Source organism: Pongo abelii, chromosome 11 (genome assembly GCF_028885655.2).
Source record: "Pongo abelii isolate AG06213 chromosome 11, NHGRI_mPonAbe1-v2.0_pri, whole genome shotgun sequence".
NCBI lineage: Eukaryota > Metazoa > Chordata > Mammalia > Primates > Hominidae > Pongo > Pongo abelii.
Window position 1 is genome coordinate 125655929 of NC_071996.2, and position 23368 is coordinate 125679296.

A 23368-nucleotide genomic window follows, 5' to 3' on the forward strand; every position below is an offset into this window, starting at 1 on the left:
ATTGTTTTGTCAAAGCTTTAGTGTTTTCTTATGAGGTGCTTTTGATTGAAACCTCATCAATTTAAAACCTTATCAATTGATTGAAACCTTATCAATTTTAAATACAATTTAAAACAAAAAACAAAACAAAAAACCTGCCACTGTTTGCAAGCTTCTTAACCAAAGCCCAGAACTAGGATGGAGAAGACAAAACATGGCAAACACCTTCACAACTAAATATGAACACAAAGTCTCCAAGATTATATCAAAAATCACTTGAATTTTAAGTCTAAGCTACAACTTTTGATGAAGCCAGTAGGAAGGGTGGAGAGAAAGGAAACTAGAAAACTGAAATCATGTGGCTTGTATAAAGAATACATTATGGTTTAAATTTGGCAATTCATTACACTACTGCCTCAGGGAATTGAGTATTTGGTTCTGGTATACAGCAAATCGTCTGTCTAGAAACACGGGACTGACCTGAGGTGAGAGGCCATTGCCAATGGTGGGGTTCATGGGGTTGGAGGGCCCCGACGGAGGCACAAAGCTGTCTGTATAGCTGGAAAATCCATGCCTGGTGCTGGGGAGGCAGTAGGCAGAGCTGCTGTCTGGGTTGGAAGGAATCGTGCTTTGGTGTACAGTGCTTGGAGGAAGCGGTTGAGGTCTGTGAACGGTGCTGCTGGGATCTGACACGGCTGAAATGAAAAAGATTGTCAACCATCATGTTTTCTTTTAGGCCAGCAGAGAAAGTTCAGTGCAAAAGTTCATCAGCCACCAGGCCATCAGGAGCATCTATTGATCAAATCAAATGTTCACTTCAAACTGCATTTCTTAACATGCAGGTGTAGAATCACCCATAACAGATACAGTCACACCTGTCTCTGCACATACTTGTAAGTAACATAGATACTCTCACGGCAGGCTCACCCAGAATACAAATGCAGAAATCATATTAGCAATGCTAACAAGCATATTTTGGTAGTGAATGTTATTCATCAATATGAGAATTAACCAATATAAGGACTGCAAGTCTCGAATTTCTTATCAAATATGCTTTTAAAGCACCTAAATATTTGTGTAATAACACAGTTTCAAATGCCTGGAATGCTCTTTCATAATCCAAAATAATCGGGTCTTATAATTTAACATTATCCCATTCACCTCTGTGTGCTAACAAATAATGACTTTGTCAAAGCTTACCTTCCCTCTATTATTCCTACAGTTGGTAAGCATCATCAAATTCCAATTAGTTGCAAACTGGAGTAAAACGTAGAGGCAAAATTTTCACAAAAGAAAAGCAAATCCCACGGTTATTTAGGAAGGTCATTTTGTTTTAAAATACTGCAATGGAATTATATTTATTACAGCACAGTTTATCTAGAGATATTCTGATACATCATAGAACAAACTATTTTTCTGAAATGGGATAGGTACGTTCAGGACAACCTGATGTATTATAATTAACAACATGGTGTCAGCACTGCAGAAGGATTCACTTGTATAAAATATCCACCAGAGAAATCGCCTGGAAGTTACTTTCTAATCTCCTTGACTCTTTCTCGGTACCTTGTGGAATAGATGTAGGCTGGTAAGAGGTCTCCGACAGCTGGTACGTTGGCAAGGTCGGCATGGCAGTGGGAGGGAAACCCCCGGGAATGAGATGGTTGAAAGCCATCAGTTGATTGGCTCCAGCTTGCTTCCTCCATCTTGCACGGCGGTTGCTAAACCAGACCTATGGATTTAATTTAAAATTTAAGGATTTCACTGATGAAATAATAGTACATTCTTAATGAATTTTTCATGCTAAAACAGATTAGAGGCTTCTTACTGACAGGGCAAATAGATGCAAGAGTTCTCTGCCTTCTGTGTTGTTTGAGCGAATTGTCAGGAGTAAAAGAAGAGTTTAGTGTCAAAGGAAGGTAGAGAGGCTTCAGGGACCCACCATGGTTTTGCAACAACAGCCCCCATGAACCTTATGAGGACCATGGGCAGGAGTCACTGAGCAGGAGTAGGAACAACAGGAACTCCCCTCCCTACCCTCAACACCCACCCACGTGCATGTAGACAGCCTTCTGGGGAGGATACATGAGCCTCTGTGACCCCTGCATGACGCGTGTCCTAAATTTGGCCTTGCCTTTTACACCAAGCCTTGTATTTTATATTCTTATTAGTCTGTCTCTGTATTTCTGTGGTCACTATGGGTATAGCTTCTGGATGGTCACATAAATTGAACAGAGGATAAGTGGAGCCTTTTTTTCATCTCTTCCAAAATATGAAACATTGCGCTGATCTCAATGGAAATAAATGCCAAAGAGGTAAGTGTTTCAAGAAATGAAAGCCTTTCTTTAACTAAAATAATTCATTTGTGTCTTATTTATTTCAACAACAGCTTTAAGCTCCTAGAACACACTGTGTCAAGCACTATGCTAACCAGGTACATTCAGAAAAGCCTGATACAATATAATAAAATGCCCTCAAATAATTCAAAGCCCAAGTATTTTGTATGAGTCAATGGAGAGAAAGGGCAATCATGGCAGCAAGAAATGTAACTGAATATCTAAACTATTGAGAAATTGTGATATAAGGCCTTTCATGGGTCCTGTGCTCCTGCCCAACTCTTACACCTGCAGAGTTTAAATGTAGAACTTGGGGTGATTTTTCCACGGAGCACACATGATGTTTCCCCTAAATTGAGAGAGGATTTCTACCAACTAAAGATATTCTAATTCCTACATCAAAAGTTCATTGAAACTTTTTTTTGTTTGTTTTGAGACAGTCTTGCTCTGTCGCCCAGTCTGGAGTGCAATGGCGGGATCTCAGTTCACCCCAACCTCCGCCTCCCAGGTTCGAGGGATTCTCTTGCCTCAGCCTCCCCAGTAGCTGTGATTACAGGCACCCGCCACCATGCCCAGCTAATTTTTGTATTCTTAGTAGAGACGGGGTTTCACCATGTGGGTCTTGAACTCCTAACCTCAGCTGATCCACCTGCCTCAGCCTCCCAAAGTGCTGGGATTACAGGCATGAGCCACCCATTGAAACTTAATATGGAGGACAGCACTGTGTTTGGGGTTAGAAGGATATAAAGGGAATAAAATAGGATCTCTGCACTCTGGTAGTTTGATGCCTTGTCCTCATGGGATTCACAGAGCAGTCAAGGAGACCAAAATAATTGCTCGCTAGAGGTAGAAACTCCACATTTGGAAGCACAGAGAATCAGGAAAACTCTAAAGTGGAAGCAGAAAGTTTCAGCTCATTTTAAAGTTTGATTCTAATTTCGATGAGCGATTGCTCGAGATGGAAGTGACATCCTTTCTGTCCTACAGGGCAGGCAGATGCAGCTTGTTACAGGAGGCCAGCTTAAGACAAGATGAGAATTGATTTCCTTACAGAGCAATGTTAACAATTTTGCAACTTAATTGTAATTTTTAAAGTCAGATCATTTAAAAGGGGAGGAAAAGATTTTTTCTGGAACAGGAGAGCTCAATTTAATAAATCCTTTGCCAAGGGATTTGCTCAAACTTTTGGTACTCACCCAAGCATTTGTCTGAAAAGAGTTTTGTCTTCTCCCGCCATTGTTGCAAGATACTGGTAAGGAAAGCTGTTTGAACTTCCTCGAAACATCAACATTTAATACTCCTTAAGTTTCCAACAGGAAAACAAGGTAAGTTAATATCTTCCCATGTTGATACATAATTGAATTAGAGTTTTACTTAACTTAATAAATTGCCACCTGGGGTAATAGAACCATGAACAGCACTTAATTTCAGGTCTGCACTAAGTGTGCTTTCTCACTGCAAGTCTGAGTGCCTGTTATCATGGCTCCGAAAGACATCAGGGTAAGAAAATCATTTTCAAGAAAGTTCTGGGAACAAACTGTGTTAGCCTGGGGAGGCTGAGGGTGGGAAATTAGGGTCATGTTCATGCCTGAGTGCACTGTACCATACCACACACTGTGGTTGTAGTTTATATTATAATACGTCAAGACTAAGGAGGTAATCCCGGCTCAGATCAGGTAGTCCTCTGCAACTATCTAGACCAGCAATGTACAGTGCATCTCCAGCTTTATATTGCTGGGAGGAGAACTGGACTTCCAAAAGTTTTGATGTAACTTCACTCATGAAGATTTACTATTCTCAATTCCACTGGTGAAACCCTTTATGAAGAACTCAGAAAGGTACGCTTCGGTTGTTGCCAGATTTGTTGCCAATCTGTCTGTGCCACCTGCCTTCTGTAACCTTTAGATAAGCAAACCCAGGGGTGGTGAAGCCTGATCTCTCCATCAATCTCAAGTTACTATTGACTCAAGGTTCATTCTAACTCCACCACAACCCAATTTTTAGAAACAAAAATGTCTTTGCTCAAATAATAAAGAAGAAACATCATGAGTTTCTACAAATAACTTCAAAAGACAGAATCCAAACACAGTAAGAATATAAGGGTTTGGGGGTTTGTTTTCATATTTTCTAAAATGATATAAATAGGTAGCAAGGACATTGAGTAAACCCACCAGGAGTTGGATTAAAAAGTCTTTATATTTATAATACAATATCTATTAGATCCACAATAAAAAATGAAGAGAAATTGTTGTGAAGCAAATCTTTACTGAAAAACAAACCTTCAGCAAGAGCTAAAAGAGATTCCCAAAGGAAGGAATTTAAATGTTGTTTAAATTTAGGCTAAATAAATCCAGAGGGCTATTCCTGAGAGAACCAGGGCTTAGTGAGGACTGGCCTGCCTGTCTCTGGCCATTTAACCTGATTTTTTAATCACCTTACCATTGCCAGCCTTCTGCATTTCCTAGAACCAGCTGAATTTTCCAAAAGAAGTATTAAAGGAAAAAAACACTAACATTGCAAATTAAGAACTGGTCTTTGCCTTCTTTATGTTTTGAAACTCAAAAAAGACAAATTTTCTATTTTTAGTAGACTAAAAAGAGTACCCTAGAAATGACCTTCACTTTCAATACCTGAACGAACCAAGCGTAGTGATCCTAGGAGGCTGTTATCAGCCCACATTTAGCTGAAATTTTCTTGATACTCCTAAGTCTTAGATAACTCTTTCAATATTGTGTCACTAATTCCTAACATACGATCAATGAATAATCTATGGAATGGCATGTGTGAGTGTATAACACTGAATAAGTTCATCTAAAATATACAGATTTATAACTCAGTGGTTACACTTTCTAGAAATTTCCTCTTGTTTTGAAAAGAATAGCAGTAGCAACAGAGGCAAACTGGCCTATGACTGATGTTCTAGGAGAGAACAGAAATTTACCACCCAATGTCTTTGCCAGTAGGGTGGAAAGAACAAGCTTTACAAAGTTGGCTATACACCATTAAATGAAATTCTATGATCTACAATTAAATGTGATTTTACTATCCCCACACAAGATTACCTGGCCTTCCACATCACACTTAGCATGTTAAGGAAGTCGGGGCAGGAGGCACAAATTAGTCAGTAATCTACTATACTATTAGACACAGTTAATTGCCTATCATTGCGTGTATAATATTACATCAAAAGTCTCCCTCAAAGCAAGTTGTTATTTCATTTGATAAACTGCAGCCTGGTTCATTTTTATCTGCCCCCTGTACTTCCCAACTTGTATGTCTCTCTACTGAGCCCTTCCATAAAGCCATATTTCATGTCTTTGAAAAATGATCTTTAGATGCATTTCTCTAGTAGTATAATGTCCAATGATTTTTTGAAACAAAATTTAAATTGGTTGAAAAAGCCCCATAACATCATGATAACTAGGAAAAAAAGATAATAATTAGAAAAGAAATTTTCATAATTTTTTCTCTTTATGAGTAAGCAAACCAATTTGTTCAGACTCTCAATATTACAAGTTGGGCGGGGGGGATGGGGAAACTAGTACTTTCTACAGTAAAGATATAACAATACGTCTTATTCACATGTGTGCAATGCAGACCGGGCAAAAGTTGGGTCTCAGTTCCTCATTTATATGAATACTTCTGTGACCATGAACAATTTGCTTAATATCTGGGGGTCTCTGTTTTCCCATGTGCTAAATAGGGAATACAAAAACTACTTCACAAGACTGTTGTGACTATTAAAAATACAATGCAATCTAAGCATTCAAAAGAATGCCAAGGAGATATTAAATGTTCAATAAATGCTGGCTATTAAATAAAAAGTCTCACACTGACCCTTCTATCTGAGAAAACCAAGAATTGAAGCTGTGTTTTGTTTCCTTCACTCTGTGGTGTCCAGCCAAAGCCTTTTGTGTCTGTGAGTAAACAGGAAAGTGCCCAGAGAACACCTCAAATAATTGAAAGCCGGTTTGACTTGAATGGAGGCTTACGTCAAATTTGCTTCCAAGTTTCATGGATTAGTGCTAATTGTCCCATGGTGTCAGCCTAATTTTGCCCATCAATAAATTACTGGTTCACATTTTTGGTGGTGTTCTCAGAGGCAATTCAGCTTACATTATTCAAGACGGATTATTTCAAATGCAATTTGAAAAATGGGGAGACAACATAATAGTTAATCCTTGGAAAGAGAATTCACAACAAGATTGTAAAACCTTTGGTTAAATACTAGACTCAGGATGTCAAATGCTGAAGTGCCAAGTACAGTACTTTCCAAGTAGGGAAATTCAGGGCAAGCTGCTCATTTCCCTGGACCTTCTCCTTCACTCTCACCTCCTTTCTCTTGCTATAAAAGGTTCTCCCAGCCTTCCTATCACTGCTGCTATCCAACTTTGGCCACCATTTGGAGAGCAGGTTGGAAACAGGATGGGCAAGATTGAACAGGAGGAATGCCATGCTCCCACGCATGGGAAAAGACCATGGATACACACAAACGCACACTCAACTGCATCTTGATACATCCCAAAAGCAAACTCCTGCAGAGAGCTTCAGGATGAACATATGTTTGCTTCATTATGGAGCTTAGGATATTCTATACCTATCTGAACTTCTGAACCATACAGATCAGTTAGACAGCTTTAAATCACCATGGTGCTTTTTTAGGAATTCCAAATTACTGATGCTATAAGGATTCTGCCATATTCTCATTCCCTTTCTCATTCCCAAGGGTCCTGAGAAATCATGCATTTGGGTCATTCCCAAAATGCACGATTTCTCAGGACCCTTGGGAATCACCATTGTTATTTTTTGGGAATCCTAAATTACCGATGCTATAAGGGTCCTGAGAAATTATGCGTTCTACTAGTTTTTAATTTGGGCATGGGGGAAAGGTATTTGAGCACATAATGAAAGCCAGAGGCCCTTTCTCTAGTTAACAGTTGTATATACACATACACAAGCAAAGGAGCAAAATTTTGTGTACGAATCTCAAATCTCCCAGATCTCCTGAAGTCCATCCGTGATTATCCTGGTGGGGCATGAACCCAAGCTGAGATCATGTGATCTAACCAACCCCATATTTTTTTAAATTAAAAAAATTAAAAACGTGAAGTCCAAAAGGATTCCAGCAAGATTAAGTAACTTGCTCAACAAAACACATTTGTCAACTGGGAACGAAACCCATATTATCTGACTCCCAGTTAAATTCTATTTCCCCTAGTAACTTTTTTTTCTGTCTTCCATTGTCTTCATGGTAAAAGAGGATGTTACTTGCCTACTTCATGGGATTCTTAGATGGAATATTTACTAAAACTTTTGCACATCATAAATATTTGGGCCAGGCATAGTGGCTCACACCTGTAATCTCAGCACTTTGGGAGGCCAAAAATAGGAGGATTCCTTGATTCCAGGAGTTTGAGACCAGCCTCGGCAACATGGTGAAACCTCATCTCTACAATACAAAAATTAGCTGGGTGTGGTGACACAAGCCTGTAGTCCCAGCTACCCAGGAGGCTGAGGCAGAAGGATCATCTGAGCCCAGGAGGCAGAGGTTGCAGTGAGCAGAGATCACACCACTGTACTCCAGTGCACTCCAGCTCAGGCAACAGAGTGAGGCCCTGTCTCAAAAAAAAAAATTAATTAATTAATATTTGCAAGTAATTCCTCCCCACAAAACTTTGATGTTTGTCATTATTTGCATAATATTAATAACAGCCACCCTCATTACAGATGAATTAGGCAAATCATCTTAAAAAAAAAAAAAACCCTTGTAGTGTTATTATTACCAGACAAGTAGTTATTAGTATGCAACAATTCTTACATTGTGTATTCAGATTTGGTTATGATATAAACTCAACACAGCTACAGCCTAAATGAATTTATATAAAACACTGACAAAGGCTAAAGTTATTATAGCTTTAGTCCCATCTCTATTTAGAAGAGTGTAGAAATATTTTTCCTCAGGGGGAAAAAAAATGAAATGTAGACATGGTTTGGGGTTTGGGGGGTGTTTCGTGTTTGGTTTTCCCAGGTGCCCCAAATTAAACTAACTCACACTTTCTGGCTATCACTCAAACTGAGTTGACTTGACTACTGCTTTCCCAGATCCTCTAAAAACTAAAGGATTTTCTTCTGGCATTTTAATCAGTGATTAACTACTCCCTTCTTTTTCCTGCTGGGTTAAGTAAAAGATCCATATGCTGGGTGTTCTAGGGAATTTGTTAGGCTATAGATCACAGCCGTGGTGCAAGCCGTGATGTGTCTCAAGGGAACTAAAGAAGCCATAAGGAATGTCAAGAGTCACCGGGTTAAAGCCACATTAAGACAGCTGTTACGTTAATGAAGGCCCTGCTTCGAAGAGGATGTCACTATATGGAAAAGTATGAACTACTCTTTATTGGTTTGATCCCATGTCCTCTGAAAGTTAATGGGCCATTATTATTATCCTTTGACATTCATTGAGCCAGATGAGAATGCTGGGTGCTGTACAAGCTACATGGGTTTGAAATATATTCTGTCTCCATCCTTAGTTTTGACAAAGGCAGGAATGAAAGAGAGCAACACCGAACACTCCTCAGTTTTCCATCACACTCCTTGTCTGATCTCTTTACAATAAATGTTTATTTTTTTTTACTCACATTGAGCTCAAAGCTGATACTCGGCTTATTTTAAAAATAGATCTAGCGCCAGTGGCTCCCACCTGTAATCTCAACACTTTGGGAAGCCGAGGAGGGAGGATCACTTGAGTCCAGGAGCTCAAGACCAACCTGAGCAACATAGCAAGACCCCAGCTCTACAAAAAAATAGAAAAATAATTAGTCAGACATGGTGGCACACATCTGTAGACCCAGCTACTCTGGAAGCTGAGGCAGAAGAATCACTTGAGCTTGGAAGATCGAGGCTACACAGTGAGCCTTGATTAAGCCACTGTACTCCAGGCTGGGCAACAAAGTGAGACTCTGTCTCAAAAAAAAAAAAAAAAAAAAAAAAAAAAAACCAGATCTAGTAGGTGGGCTTGGCCAGTTACAGAGGACAGGTACCAAATCCTGGAATATAGTGGCCACTCAAAAGAGGCATGATTGGACCCCACCTAACATTTGTAGGTAATCGCAGAACTATAATAAAAGCAAAGTAGATTTGAAACATATTATTTATAACATTGTTATATATAATATTATACTACTATAATATGATTTACTTTGTCTGCCCATTTGATTGTGATACAGATTTTTTCTCTGCACTGTTATATTAATATGCATGTTAATATCATAATATTGATATAATAATATTAATGTTAGGTTAATATAATATTTATATGGTATTATATTATATAATATTACTATATCAGTACTGTATTAAAATATTTTTCTATTGAAATATTATGACTTCGTTAATAAAGGTTATTTCTACACTGTGTGGTGGGGAGAAACACTCTGTTTCCCAATGATAATAGATTTCCCAACTTTAAAACACTAGCCCTGTGAACCTTGGTGTATCTACAACTCTTCCTTTCACTCACCTTCCTCCCCACTTCTAGATTACACAATTGGCTGCCCATTCTACCTCTGAATACCTTCACCACCATCTCTTCCTTGCCATTCCCACTGCCACTACCTATCTCATGCCATAGCCCCCACTCCCTGTCACATCAAATGTGAGCTCACTAGCCTGAAACCCAAGACCTCCACAGGATGTCCTCAGCCTAGCTACCAAACCCTATTTCTTCCACCACCCTACCACTCCTTACATTCTAATCAAACTAACTATTCTCCCAATATGACTAGAGTGAAAAAGAAAGGTCATCTTACATGTAGCTCACCACTTCTACCTCTCTGTGCCTCTGCTCATATAATTCCCTATTACTAATATACTCTCCTTATGCACCTGGTCCAATGAATATCTATCTAGCCTGGAAAGTTCATCTTAAATCTGCCCTCTGGGGTAGCACAATGACTCATGCCTATAATCCCAGCACTTTGGGAAGCCAAGGCAAGTGGATCGCTTGAACCTGGGAGTTCAAGAACAGACTGGGCAACATGGCAAAATCCCATCTCTTCAAAAAATTATCCAGGCATAGTGGCATGCACCTGTAGTTCCAACTATCTTGGAGGCTGAGGTGGGAGGATCACCTGAGCTCAGGAGGTGTAGGCTGCAGTGAGCTGTGATTGTACCACTGTACTCCAACCTGGGCTACAGAATGAGAACCTGTCTCAAAAAAAAAAAAAAAAAAATTAAATCTGCCTTCTTCATGTACCTCTCTTCATTCCTTCAAGATATCATCTCTTGAGTTCATGTCCTTTGCAGGGACATGGATGAACCTGGAAATCATCATTCTCAGCAAACTAACACAGGAACAGAAAACCAAACACCACATGTTCTCACTCATGAGTGAGAGTTGAACAATGAGAACACATGGACACAGGGAGGGGAAAATCACACACCAGGGCCTGTTGTGGGGTGGGGGGCTAGGGAGGGATAGCATTAGGAGAAATACCTAATGTAGATGACGGGTTGATGGGTGCAGCAAACCACCACGGCAAGTGTTATACCTATGTAACAAACCTGCCCCTTCTGCACATATATCCCAGAACTTAAAGTATAATTTAAAAAAAAAAAAAAAAAAAAAAGGCTGGGCGCGGTGGCCCATGCCTGTAATCCCAGCACTTTGGGAGGCCGAAGTGGCCGAATCACGAGGTCAGGAGTTCGAGACCAGCCTGACCCACATGGTGAAACCCCATCACTACTTAAAATACAAAAATCAGCCACGCCTGGTGGCAAGCACCTGTATCCCAGCTACTTGGGAGGCTGAGGCAGAATTGCTTGAACCTGGGAGGCAGAGGTTGCAGTTAGCTGAGGTTGCACCACTGCACTCCAGCCTGTGTGACAGAGTAAGACTCCATCTCAAAAAACAAAAACTCAATCTTTCCTCTTCTCAACTCCATTGCACTTTTTCTCTTTCTGCACTTCTGTGCAGAAATATTCTGTGCAAAAATATCACGTCTGTGTTATTTTTAAATTATTTGTATGTTTACTTATTTTACCTTTCTTAGATTGCAGCTCCTTGAGAGAACTGTCTTAATTGATCTTAGCATTCCTTGACTTTCCTAGCACTATGATGATCATATGGAAGTTTGAAGAAAACAATCTCTCTGAGCTCTGCACCCTGGAAGAGGCTATTTCTGTAAAATTCTGTAATAGGAGAGTTAATTCGCTGCATCTATGAACGTGTTGATCAATCTAGGGACCATGTCAACTGACTAGTCCACTGCTGAGTCCCCAGCCTGCAAGTTAAGAATCTGGAAATAACACACAATATTTGCAGACAAGGTAGTTTAACTTCTAGGGTGGTGAGGAGTTCCAGGATACCCTAAGATATCTGCCATCTTTCAAACACTGTTTTACTAACTCCAGGGAGAAGTTCCTCATTAATGATGAAAACATTAAGCTATACTCAATAGAAACATATTACATCTGAACCTTCCAGAAGGTTCAGAGCACCTCTAAGAGTTCAAAAGATAATTCAACATGTTAAGTAATATAATTACTTGAAATGCATCTTAATTATAAAATCCTTAAATGAAGGAATTTCACATTATGCACCTTTGCACATTTTCATAATTGAAAGGTCACAGAGATGAAGCGTATGTAATCCAATTATCTCTAGACTCACTTTCAGCTATGCCACCTTGAGTAGTTACTTATATAGTCCAAGTCTCCGTTTCCTTATTTGTAAATGGAGAGTAGCAATCATGGTACCCAGCTAGGATTTTAATAATGATTCAATGGGTTAATTTATGGGAAGCACTTAAAATAATGCCTGGGACAGAGTAACCACTCAAAATTTATTTGCTCTTACTTGTGTATCACCCCCAAAGTCCATATAGTGCTGGTGTACAATAAGGATTCCTGAAACGTTGAGTTAGTCATGTGAAGTGGTGGACTTCTGTGTGTCGTAAATGATATAGTTGTATTCTGTCAGTAATAATCATCAAAGTCTTAACGATATGCATCCCTAGTAAAGGGCCATTCCTAATATATTTTTGGTGGGGGTTGACATATGTTTTAGATGAGAAGATGCTTGTTTGTTTTCTATCTGGACTGAAGTAGGACGCAGAGGTTTGGGCAACAGTACCTGTACTCGGGCCTCGGTGAGCTTCGCCCTCTGGGCCAGTTCCTCCCTAGTATAAATGTCAGGGTAATGAGTTCTCTCAAACGCACGCTCCAGTTCCTCCAGCTGTTCTGCTGTGAAGGTGGTTCGGCTTCTGCGCTGTTTCCTCTTTAGTGGTAAATCTGGTTCAGAGTCAATATCAGAGCCTTCATCTGATTGGGGTGCTGAGGCTAAAAGCACAGAAGAAAAAAACATCATAAAATGTGAATCAAAAAAATAAAACTGAGATTGAATCCAAGTTCTCTCTCCGACTGCAAGACCCCATTACAGTGGTCCCTATACCTAAAGTAAAATAAATGTGGATCAAAAAACAAGTCTAACCAACCCATAATAATTCAAATCCTGGTCTACAGTGCATTCCCAATGTCTTCCATGGACACCAAGCACCCCGCCCCCATGCAGTCCTGCATCATTAAATAATATTTAATCTCTTCCCCTACTCTATCTTTCTGTCCCCTAGGCAGAAATAATTGCTTATAGCATCTGTCATTCTAGGCCAATTATGAGCTCTTAGAAAACAGGGACAGGCCTTATTCCATTTGTATGGCCCTATGCTTACTACTTAATGGGTGCTTGTGAACTGTCCCTAAACTGAAGTTTAGAGTCTGGGTCTCTGCTGAGTAGGTGGGCATCTGTCCAGGACAGCTGCTTTATTTAAGAAAGCCAATGCCAAAAAAAAAAAAAAAAAAGTATGATCCCTTTTGTAAAAAGAATATTACGAGTTTCAAGAAGGCAACAACAGATCATTAACCCAATCCCAGGGCCATTCTGAGTGTGTGGCCCTGAGCAACTGCATAAGACAAAAATGCCCCTGAAGCCACTGTGTGGTGGCCTAACACACACAAAACTTGTGTGTATTTGCTTATACTCACATGTGGAAGGGAATTTCAAAATTGAGTGGGCAGGTACATGGGCAAGAGAAGGGGGAAGTGGGAAATTTGATAGAAATTACGTTAATGATACAAAATGGTTAGTACTCCTGTAAGAACAGGGTCTGAATCTGTGGCTACAACTAGCAAAACTTGGGCACAAGGGGTTCCATTTCCAGGCCAGAATTTGATGAGGGCAGGGGTGGAGCAGGCATTTTCCCTGTTTCTGCTAGGAATGCATTAGGGATCCCATAGCAAAGTGAACCCTTGCAGTAATAGAGCAACGCTGGCTATAGAGGGTTCTGCAGTGTGAGGGAGAATGCATCAGACCAGGGCTGCGGGCAGGAAGAGCAGCCCTCTCCCGAGACCCCAGATGCTGGGGTAGTGGGCAAAGTTCTGTCAAAGCGTTATCAGGCCATAGACCCTGAGCCTAGAGGGGGAACCAGAGCAGCCTGGCTCTTGAACACATCCAAATGTGCTCTGAAAATTCCCCCAAATAACTAAGGGATCCTGTAAAGAAGGGGCTGAGGTTACTGTCAGTAAATGCAACAGTAAGACAGAAAATTGTAGATTATTAATGTCAATGTCACACTAACTCATTTGCACCCTCAGGCTGATAGGACCTGGGGAAATGAAGGTGGTGCTAGAAGCAATGTGAAAATGTGTAAGTCCTATACTTCTAATTCTGTTTTATCTTAAACTCCAACTTAACTCTGCCCTACAGAAATCTAAAATTTCATTCTATTTCAGTAGAAATTTTAAACTGCCCCAAATGGTACACATCCAAAATGAACCCATAAATGTGATTTTCAGTTTCTAACATTTTAATACTTCCATACTTTATTCACATCTAAATATTATGAAACTAAGAGGCAATAGAATAAATTAATAGTGTATGTGATAAATTTTTTAAAATATACCTGAAAACAAATACATGTGCATAAAACAAAAGAGAAGTATTATATATAATGCATCTAATGTGTGTTAGATATTATTTTTGATTTTTCTATCATCTAATTTAATATAAAATTATTTCATTTAACATAAATCTTATGTTAGGATATTTTACTATTAACTTAAAGAAAGAAAACTAGACTTTCTTTAGCTGTGGCAATATTTTAAAGGACAATTAACATGCTAAAAAATACGCCGTGCATTGCATTATAAACTCCAAAAGCTCCCAATGCAACTTATATACATGTATGATTGATAAATGTAAGCTAAACTAAATGAGCAATAATTTGTGCTGAGTCATAGAACAGTGTTTCATAAGCTTTTGGAGCATTAGGATCACCTGGAGGGCTTGGTAAAACATAGACTGGTGGATCCCCTTCCATGGTTTCAATTCAGTAGATCTGAGGTGGGCTCCAAGAGTTTGCATGTCTAACACATTCCCAGGTGATTGATGCTGATTCTATCGACCCCAGACAACACTGAGAACCACCTCTATAGAATATTCTAGATTAATTCTTGTCACTCTCAAAATTTTCAACTCTATAAAATACATCTGCCACAGTTAACTGAAAGTCACTCCCACATATATATTTTTAAATTGTGAACAATATGCTCCCTAAGAAACAAATTACATATTCCCCTAAGAAGACAAATTTCCATAAAATATTTTCCTTCAGTGCTTCCAGTTTCTAACCTTTCTTTCCAAAGTGAATTCAGGTGAAACACTCAATAGCATTTAAAGACTGACCAAAAACTTTCTCTGCCCAAGAGAACCCTAAATCTTTGCTTGCACATTCTCTTACTATGATCCCATTAGGATAATAGTATGTGGAAATTTTCATGTTTCCTTTGGGAGTCTCTGGAGTTATTAAATTCTTTCAAGTAAATATGATGTGCCATGCACTGTCAGGTCAATTAATCAAAATCATCTCTGGTTTCTGAAGAAAAAGACTGGTTAGATTTACAAGCACCAGCGAGAATTAATCCTGAGGGTCAAGACCACAGTGTTTCACCTTAAAAATCAACATCCCCCAGAATATAAACTGGGTGAGCTCAAAGCCCTTCTCTGCCTTGTTCACTGCTGGAACCCTTAGAACACAGTAGGCACTTAATAAGGACACGTTAAATGAATGCCAAGTGCAGGGCAAATTTCAGATTTGCTCCAACACTGATTTATTTCCCACTGTTTTACATCTTTATTCTTAAAATAGAAATTCTTCTCTTATGACATCTCCCAACATCTATTCAGGTGGGCTTTGGAAGTCTGTGAGGCAATCACGTTGAATGTTTAGCAGGTATTTATATATCTGCATTGTTTGGAAGAATGATTACCAATTTTTTCAGAGGATTGTGGGCTTTTTTAAAGATGAAAACTAGCATAGCTAGTAATGTAAAAGCCTCAGAATTTAGGACAGTACACCTGTCAAAAGGGAATGCAGGTATCCCAAGGTGAGTTCAGGGAGGACAAAAACTTCCAGTGGAGGAGAAGGGCAAAAGCTCCCTTGATCCTGACTTTGAGTATAAATATAGGCCATGAAAGCAGGGCCTGGTGATTCTTTAAAAGAAAAAAATGTCTCAGAATTTAAGAGTTCAATAGGACAGCTGTTACCACCAAAAATAAAACTCTCTTTAACAAGCTTACAAATCACTACTCTTACTTCTAGACTGTTTATTCAAAAGCAATGGAAAGGTTGCATCTAACTGAGAAAACCACCACATAGTATAATTTCAGAAGATGTTGAGGAAATGATTTGCCTGATTTTTCGGCTAGAAACTTATTTGAGAAACCAGATAATTTTTGGCAATATGAAGCCACAATCTTACAAGATAATTCTAACTTTTCCCCATCTGTAAACCCCAAAGGGATGTGGGCTTTAAAATATGTAAAGTCAGCAACCCAAGATTAATCTGCCAGCTAGGAAAAACTAGCTATTTCTAAACATGGAAATACTACTATTTCTTATATAATTCAATAGAAATAAAATTTATTTATACAGTACTTGATTCACAATGATCACCTCAATTTGAATCATTTATTTTTGTTTGTTTATTTGTTTTAGAGACAGGGTCTTGCTTTGTTGCCCAGGCTGGTCTTAAACTCCTGGGCTCAAGCAATCTTCCCACCCCAGCCTCCCAAATAGCTGGGACTACAGACTCACACCACCTGGCAGAATCATCCAGTTTTTACCAAGAACAAAACTAAAACTTAAATCCCATTTTAAGAGCACACAGGAGGGCCATTTTGTTGGATTTCATCTATTCAGTTTTACTTAAGCTACTAGAACCAATTGGATACTAGATACAAAGAATCTAGTTCTAAATATTACATGGAAAGTGAAAACAAGGCTTTCTTTCAGGAAGCTTAATAGAAAGAAATTATATCTTTTTTCTCTATAGAATATCTAATGCTATGATTTGGAAACCACAAATGTCTTAGCAGGACAGTTATGTAAATGAGTTAATAAATTGCCAGGATACAACAATTAGATTAAATATAAACTCTTTGTACTATTACTACTGTACAATTTTAATATTAAGGGAAGATTTTAAATTACACTTAAGTTGCTCAATCATATTTTACAGACACCTTCACAAAGAAAAGTTCCTTTATTATTAGAGATACTGTTCCCAAATTTGAAATTCCAGAATAGATCTCATAAGAAAATCCATATCAATACATCATGCACAGCATTCTAAATGGAAATTTCATTGCTTTAAATTGCAAAAAACATGCAGATTTTATCCCAATCTATATTGCTATCAGATTTAGAAATTTTTGACTCTATTATTAAAACCCCTTTACAATCCATTATCTGGCTTACCCATTAGTTTAACTCAGTGTCACCAATGACCCTAGAGCAATGCTTTCCAGGGGGATGAAGATTTCTCTCCCTTCCCCTTAACTTCACAGCAACCCTAGGAATTAGGTACTTATCCCACTGTACAGAAAAAGGAAACTGGGACTCCAAGAGATTGTTCAGTTCATACAGCTAAGGAAGCTAGAATTTGACCCAGATCTATGGGACTTCAGAGGACATGCTTGCTGGCTTGCTGCTAGCTTAGAGTATTTTAAATGAGTGTTGAGTCTTTTATCACGTGCACACACACACACACAGTTCTTTTGAAGAGAAATAACAGAAATGAACAAAAACAGAAATTCAATATCAATCATTTAGCTAATCACCACTATTGCTACCATTTATCCCAAATTTTCAAAAACTGCCCTGCATAAAATGAAATCTACAGAACTGCTAGAGTTGGATCAATATTATGCACCAATCCAAACAATTTTCCAATGGATTCAATTCAACAAACACTTATTTAAATCTTTATATGTTGCCAAGGTATAGTTTTTAAACAACAATAAGGCACTAAGAAATAAATCAACTTTGCCAAGATATTAAATGGATTTAAGAAATCAAAGTAGTTCATCTGACCATTTGCAGTCTTTACTAAGAACCATCACAGACCATTGATATCTAGGGTCGGTCTGGAACCTGCCAATAATCATAAGCTGGTGAACTGATTATTCATTTTGTATCTTTATTAAAGTTTTAATTTTGGTATTTTGCATTACAATGAATGTAATAAAAATATAACAAGAGCTAAAATAGTCTTCTGAAGCAAAAGTGCAGGAAGGAATAACTGGAAACGTATCAGGATATTCTCAGGTTATTCAGCAGAAACTCCAGTGTGATCACTGGAAAGCATCACCTCTCACCAAAGTATTTCAACTCTGTGCTTTATAAGAAAGTTTGATCTCAAGCTAATTTTAGACACAGGAGCCAAATTTTTAGTTATCCTAATGATCTCACATTAACTCCCAAGATTACACTTGGGAAAATGGACATTGTCAGTAAAAAGAAAGAAAGGATCAAGCACAGGGCAACTGTCATACCCCACAGGATTACAAACTCTTCCTTCAGAGACAAATCAAACTGGGAGGAGAAGGCAAAAGTATTACCACCAGCGGGCTAACCATGAAGTTTAATTAAAGAAGGAATTACAGAATTAGAGAGTATGTCTTTGTCCGTTAGCCCCTTGTGACCTCCTCTGTAGCCTCGGGAAATATTTCATCCTAGTTAACACTATTATACATGAAATCTTGCCTCAATTTTATAGGGATTTAGTCATGTGGAATTCTGTAATTATTGGTGTTCAGACAAATATAATTCAGAGATGGGAGACAGGCAAAAAATGGAGAAACAAAATAATTCACAAGCATGAATTTGGTACATTGTCTTTCTTCTCAGCAAGACGTTTCATTTGAATAATTAAAGAATCAAAACATGACAACCATTTAAACTCTATGTTTGCCCCAGATATAATACAATGTGATTTACAGGGGAGGAGGTGGAGGGATCTCTGGAGGCTGAACTTCCTAGTCATAGTTTATTTACTATAAGATGGCCTCATACCAAACCCGATGGTCTTTTCGTTGGTTTTAATCTTTCTGAGCTAGATTTGTCAGCACTTTTACTCCCAGCTGTGTTTCACTGATAAAAGAACAAGATAAAAATAAGAATCTTTCCTGAGAGCTCCATGAAGCCTTTTGAGTCTGATCACTTAAGGGTATTTCACAAGTATATTCCAGAAGGTCTTTAACAGGTCAACTCGAAGTTTGATGCACCTACTTGGCTAATTGCAGAAGGTCTCCTGTGCTTGTGAGTTTTGCCATTCAACGTGAAGGGTACAATGGGACAACTAACTGTTTTCTGATCTGAAGTAGCCCTTTTACGCTGAGAAAGATGTGAATGACCTCTCTCGTGTTTACTCGGGTGAAAGTCAGGAGGAGTGAAGCAAGACTGATATTCCTTTGCAGACCCAGAGTAAATGACAAATGACATTTTCCCTTTGTGATCTTTGGGATTTTTGTTGACTTATTTGGAGGCTTTTGTTGGATCCCAAGAAATGGCCTGTGGCTGAGGCCTATTCTACCGATTTCCACGCTCCATCTGTGGAATCCATCAGCAGGGCATTTACCCTCATTCAGGGTTCTGACACCTGCCTGGCAGGGCGCGGGAGACACAAAGAAAGCTGGAGTGGATGAGAAAGGGGAGGTTGGGGTGGGTTTTTTTTTTCAGAGAGGGAAGGAGGGGGGAGGTTGAAATGGATACACAGTAGGGGTTAATCCAAGTCAGTTGAGAGACTTCAGCACCTGGAAGCTTCTCTTCCACATTAATTCACAAGCTAAGAAGTAATCAACGATGTTATTTTTAAATTATTTTAAAATTGTATATATGTTGAGAAAAGAAAACAGATATGCAGGTGGAAAAAAAAACAGAGATTTAAAATAAAATTTTAACGTGTAGCTAGAACTGTACATTGTGTAACTATCAAGCCATACATTGAACTTTCCAGAATTCTTAACCCAGAACTAGGGTCCGAGTAATTGTTATTTTGATAAACAATTGTTAGTTGATAAACTGGGAGGGATGGTTTATAACCTGTTCAATGGTCTATTTGGTGCTGGGGGTGAGGGGTAGGTAAAGGGGTCTCATTTTGTTTTTATTCCCTGTATGATTTCTCCCTGAAATGTGCCAGCAAAAGACTCTTTAGCAAGTGCAAAAAAAAAATAGAATTTTTGTCAAGGATATGCTGGGCTTTCTTGAGCAAAGGTTCTTTCAAGAACACTAAATATAATTAACACCCTCCAGCCATTTACCTACTCTTGTTCCTGCCCAGCAGTCCCCTATTTTTTGGCTGGAGAAAAGTAACGCTATTCCCCTCCCTTCTGACCCAAGCCCTTCCCTCGGAAGCTGCCGTCTCACAGCACGAGGTCATTAGAAGGAAAATAAGCTCCTGCCAGGTTGGGGCTAATCAAAATAGCACAAATAAACCCTGACACTCAACAACTCCCCGAGTGCCTGCTGCCCTGGGAGGAGAGTACAGATTGGTTATGAATATGGCCGACCACGGGGGCAGTCCAGGAGGGCCTGGCCGTGTGCTCCGTTGCTCCGGAGTTATTTTTAATGCACAACATGGACTATTGGGTGTTTATTTAAGATAAGGGCTGACAAGCAGAGGCTGGCGGCACGGCAAGCTGCCTATGAAGTGCTGAGCTGTGCAGCCCCAAAGCCCCCCGATATCCTAAGCTTCCCAGAATTTTGAGTTTCAGGTGTGTGCAGGATTTCTATCCACATTTCCTTGAGGAAACTTTCTCTGGATGGAGTTCCATCTCAAGCCACCACCTGACCACTGGTCATCGACAAGTCCTCCTTTCTAACAACAGCAGCAAACAAGAAAGGCTTATTTCTCCTTCATTCATTCATGCAGCCCTGCTAGTGATTATTTTTAGTAGCTGTATTCACTGGTATGTTTATGTAAAACCATGCTTGTGTCTTTTTCAACCACTCATACAAGCAACATTTTGCTTAAAGGGGCCACAAAATACCCACCAATCCGTACCTGTTTAAGCAACTCCTTTCAAAGGCTTAAAGTGGAGGAGGAATTTGTTATTGGCTTGAGAACCCTAACACTGACCCAAATTAGCCCAGTGGCTTCTTATGTGTGTATATGTGTGTAACAAGAATTCCTTTTACAACACGAATGAGATCGCCCTTTCCTACAGTCTCCTGCAAAAGATTTCTATTTGCAATTGTTTTTAATGACTTTTTAAAACGCCATGGTAACTACCACCAAAGCATTTCAAAGAGAAAAAGAGAGGAAAGTCCACAAGAAAATGTGTCCTTATTCAATTAGGAAAACTGATTAGTTAACTAATCAGCTAACAGCGTTCTAAGAATAGTCTCCCATGATAAGAACTTTCTCCCCACCCAAGAGCTTAAAAATCAGTCATAATTAAAATTAAGAGCCAGGGCTGCTATCTACAGTAAGGCTCCATGTCTCTAAAAGCAGTAAGCTAAGTTCTAGTTTACTGGGATTGGATTGCAAGGAGCGCAGAAAGGTAATTTGCACACTGAAGGGGAACAGGAAAACAGTAGTTCTCGTGAAAGGAAAAGGGCCAAGTGACTTTTATTTACAATTGCCAAGAGAGAGGCCATTATTGACCATATGTGCCACAATTGCCCTCTTATCGCGGGCTGGCCATCACGTCCTTTGGGAGCTGTTAATGAACTGGGTAATTGAGCTGCTGACATGTGTTACCAAAACAAAACAATAGGAAGAAGAGACAAATGAACATTTTATTTGCCAATCAGAGTAGGTTCAGCTTTTCACGGAGCTGCCGCTAAGTAACTGACTGAATACATAAAACAGTGCGTTGAAAGCAAGCAGATGCAGACACAATAATAGTTAACTGACAGCTTATGGCCCATCTGTGCTTAACATTTTGTTAAAGAAATTACTTGACTTGCTAAAGAGACAAATCATACAGCTGCCCCGAGTGCTGCATTATAAGAGATAAATCATTAGCTAAACTGTTTCATGCTTAAAATGACAATGCTTATTAACAGTTATGTTGGGACATTTTGTCAGCACAGCTTGACACAGTTATTACTTACTAAAAATGTGACAACTCGTAGATATTCAATGGAATTGAGTCAGAATGAAAGAACACTTCGAATAATTTGAAAGAACAATGGGCGTTTTTAATCTCTCACAATTAAATATGCATTTCTAAGATGTTATAAATGAAAATAATTAACTCTATGAAATAGGACATAAGATCATGTTCCCTGTAGTAATTATATACCTTTCTGTCATTTACATCTTACTTATTCAAAACTGCAGAATTTTAGAAATGCTGTCATTCTGGGTTGATTACTATGACAGAACAAAATCAGTGATCAAACAAAAAATAAGCAGATTAAAGTCATTGTTTCTATCCATTTCATTTTTTCAACATACCTTCTTCCTTTGGAAAAAAATATTTCTTTAATAGGGAAAGAAAAACCATGTTGTAAAAGACTAGTTTTATGAGGGGATTTTGCTTATGTTTTTGTTACTACAACTCAATTGAAACCACGTTTTTTTGATTCAAGTGTGTTTCGTCCATTGAACAACTTACTTCTGAAATCATAGCTATGTAAACTGGCTAACTAGAGGCAGAACACAGATATCTCAAAGCCCTTCTTGTGATGGATTTTTTACCATTATGGACAAAATTAACTTAATAATAGTAATTATTATATAAGAAAAGCAGCTACTTACTGACCTGCTAACAGCTTCCTCCGCCCAATCCCTGCTCCCTGCGAAGTCCTTGCTGTGCATTTTCTTTCACCTTTAACAAAACCCTCTTTGGAGGGATGCTGTCATCCCCATCTTACAGATGGGCAAAAATGAGTTCTAGAGTGATGTTACCTACCTGATTCATGAGAACTCAGAGAGGCTACCCTAATATAAAATCATATCAGCATTGTCATTTGAGGAATAGGATTGATGAGGGTTGAAGGAAAAACTGTGGCCAATATCTTCACTTCTTCTTTCTTCCTGATCCACTGAGCTAGGACTCAGATATCACAACCCTGTAAATCAGTTGTGAAAACATAAGCATAAAAGGTGAGTAATACTTTCAGTGGTGGTTGGTGTAGGTAGAAATTATGTTCTGTACAGTTACCAAGAAAGAACTCTGCTTATGAAATCTAAACCTTAGCTATATTTACAGAACTTTGAATGAGACATGAGTGTTCAATAAGTCTCATGACATAATTGACCAAGACAAGTACTTTGCCTTCATCCTTATTTTCCACTATCAAATATTTTTGCTGTTGTGTGCATATGTTGTTTAAAAGTCAACAAATAAACAAAGATTCAATATGTAAAGGAGATAATAAGTTACTTACACAGAGAGCCTCTTGGAGCAGGTAGAAAACAAAAGAATTCTCCTGTCACCCTTATTAGGACAAAACTACCCAAAGATACACAAAACCTAAACAGCTTTATCCACAATGAAACTTTGCCAAGATTAGCATGACATGAGACGTTTGGAAAATAAAAGAAAGGCAGGTTTTAGAAGAAAGTTAAATACTACACTTTTTGTGCCAAAAGCCTATGCAAAGATGTAAGAAGATAAATGAGTAGAGAATTGAAAATGCCAAGATAAAGCATTTACAAAATTGCAGCATCCTTGAAAGGAGCCCTGAGCCAATCCCTTCATTATTCTG

The 23368-nt window shown here is 38.8% G+C and overlaps 1 protein-coding gene across 4 annotated transcripts in view; it reads right to left on the minus strand.

The window, feature by feature from the left end:
- PAX3 (paired box 3) overlaps window positions 1-23368 on the minus strand; it is a 99147-nt gene that overhangs the window by 19756 nt on the left and 56023 nt on the right. For 3 of the 4 annotated variants that reach the window (XM_024243437.3, XM_024243438.3, XM_009238162.4), the window contains exons 5-7: window positions 12445-12650; window positions 1546-1711; window positions 460-674 (exon numbers count right to left, since the gene is read on the minus strand). In XM_024243437.3, coding sequence (XP_024099205.1) covers window positions 460-674; window positions 1546-1711; window positions 12445-12650 — 587 coding nt within the window. Of the gene's footprint in view, window positions 1-459; window positions 675-1545; window positions 1712-10959; window positions 12651-23368 lie in introns of those variants that run through there. The other variant, XM_054549900.2, reaches the window with a different exon arrangement.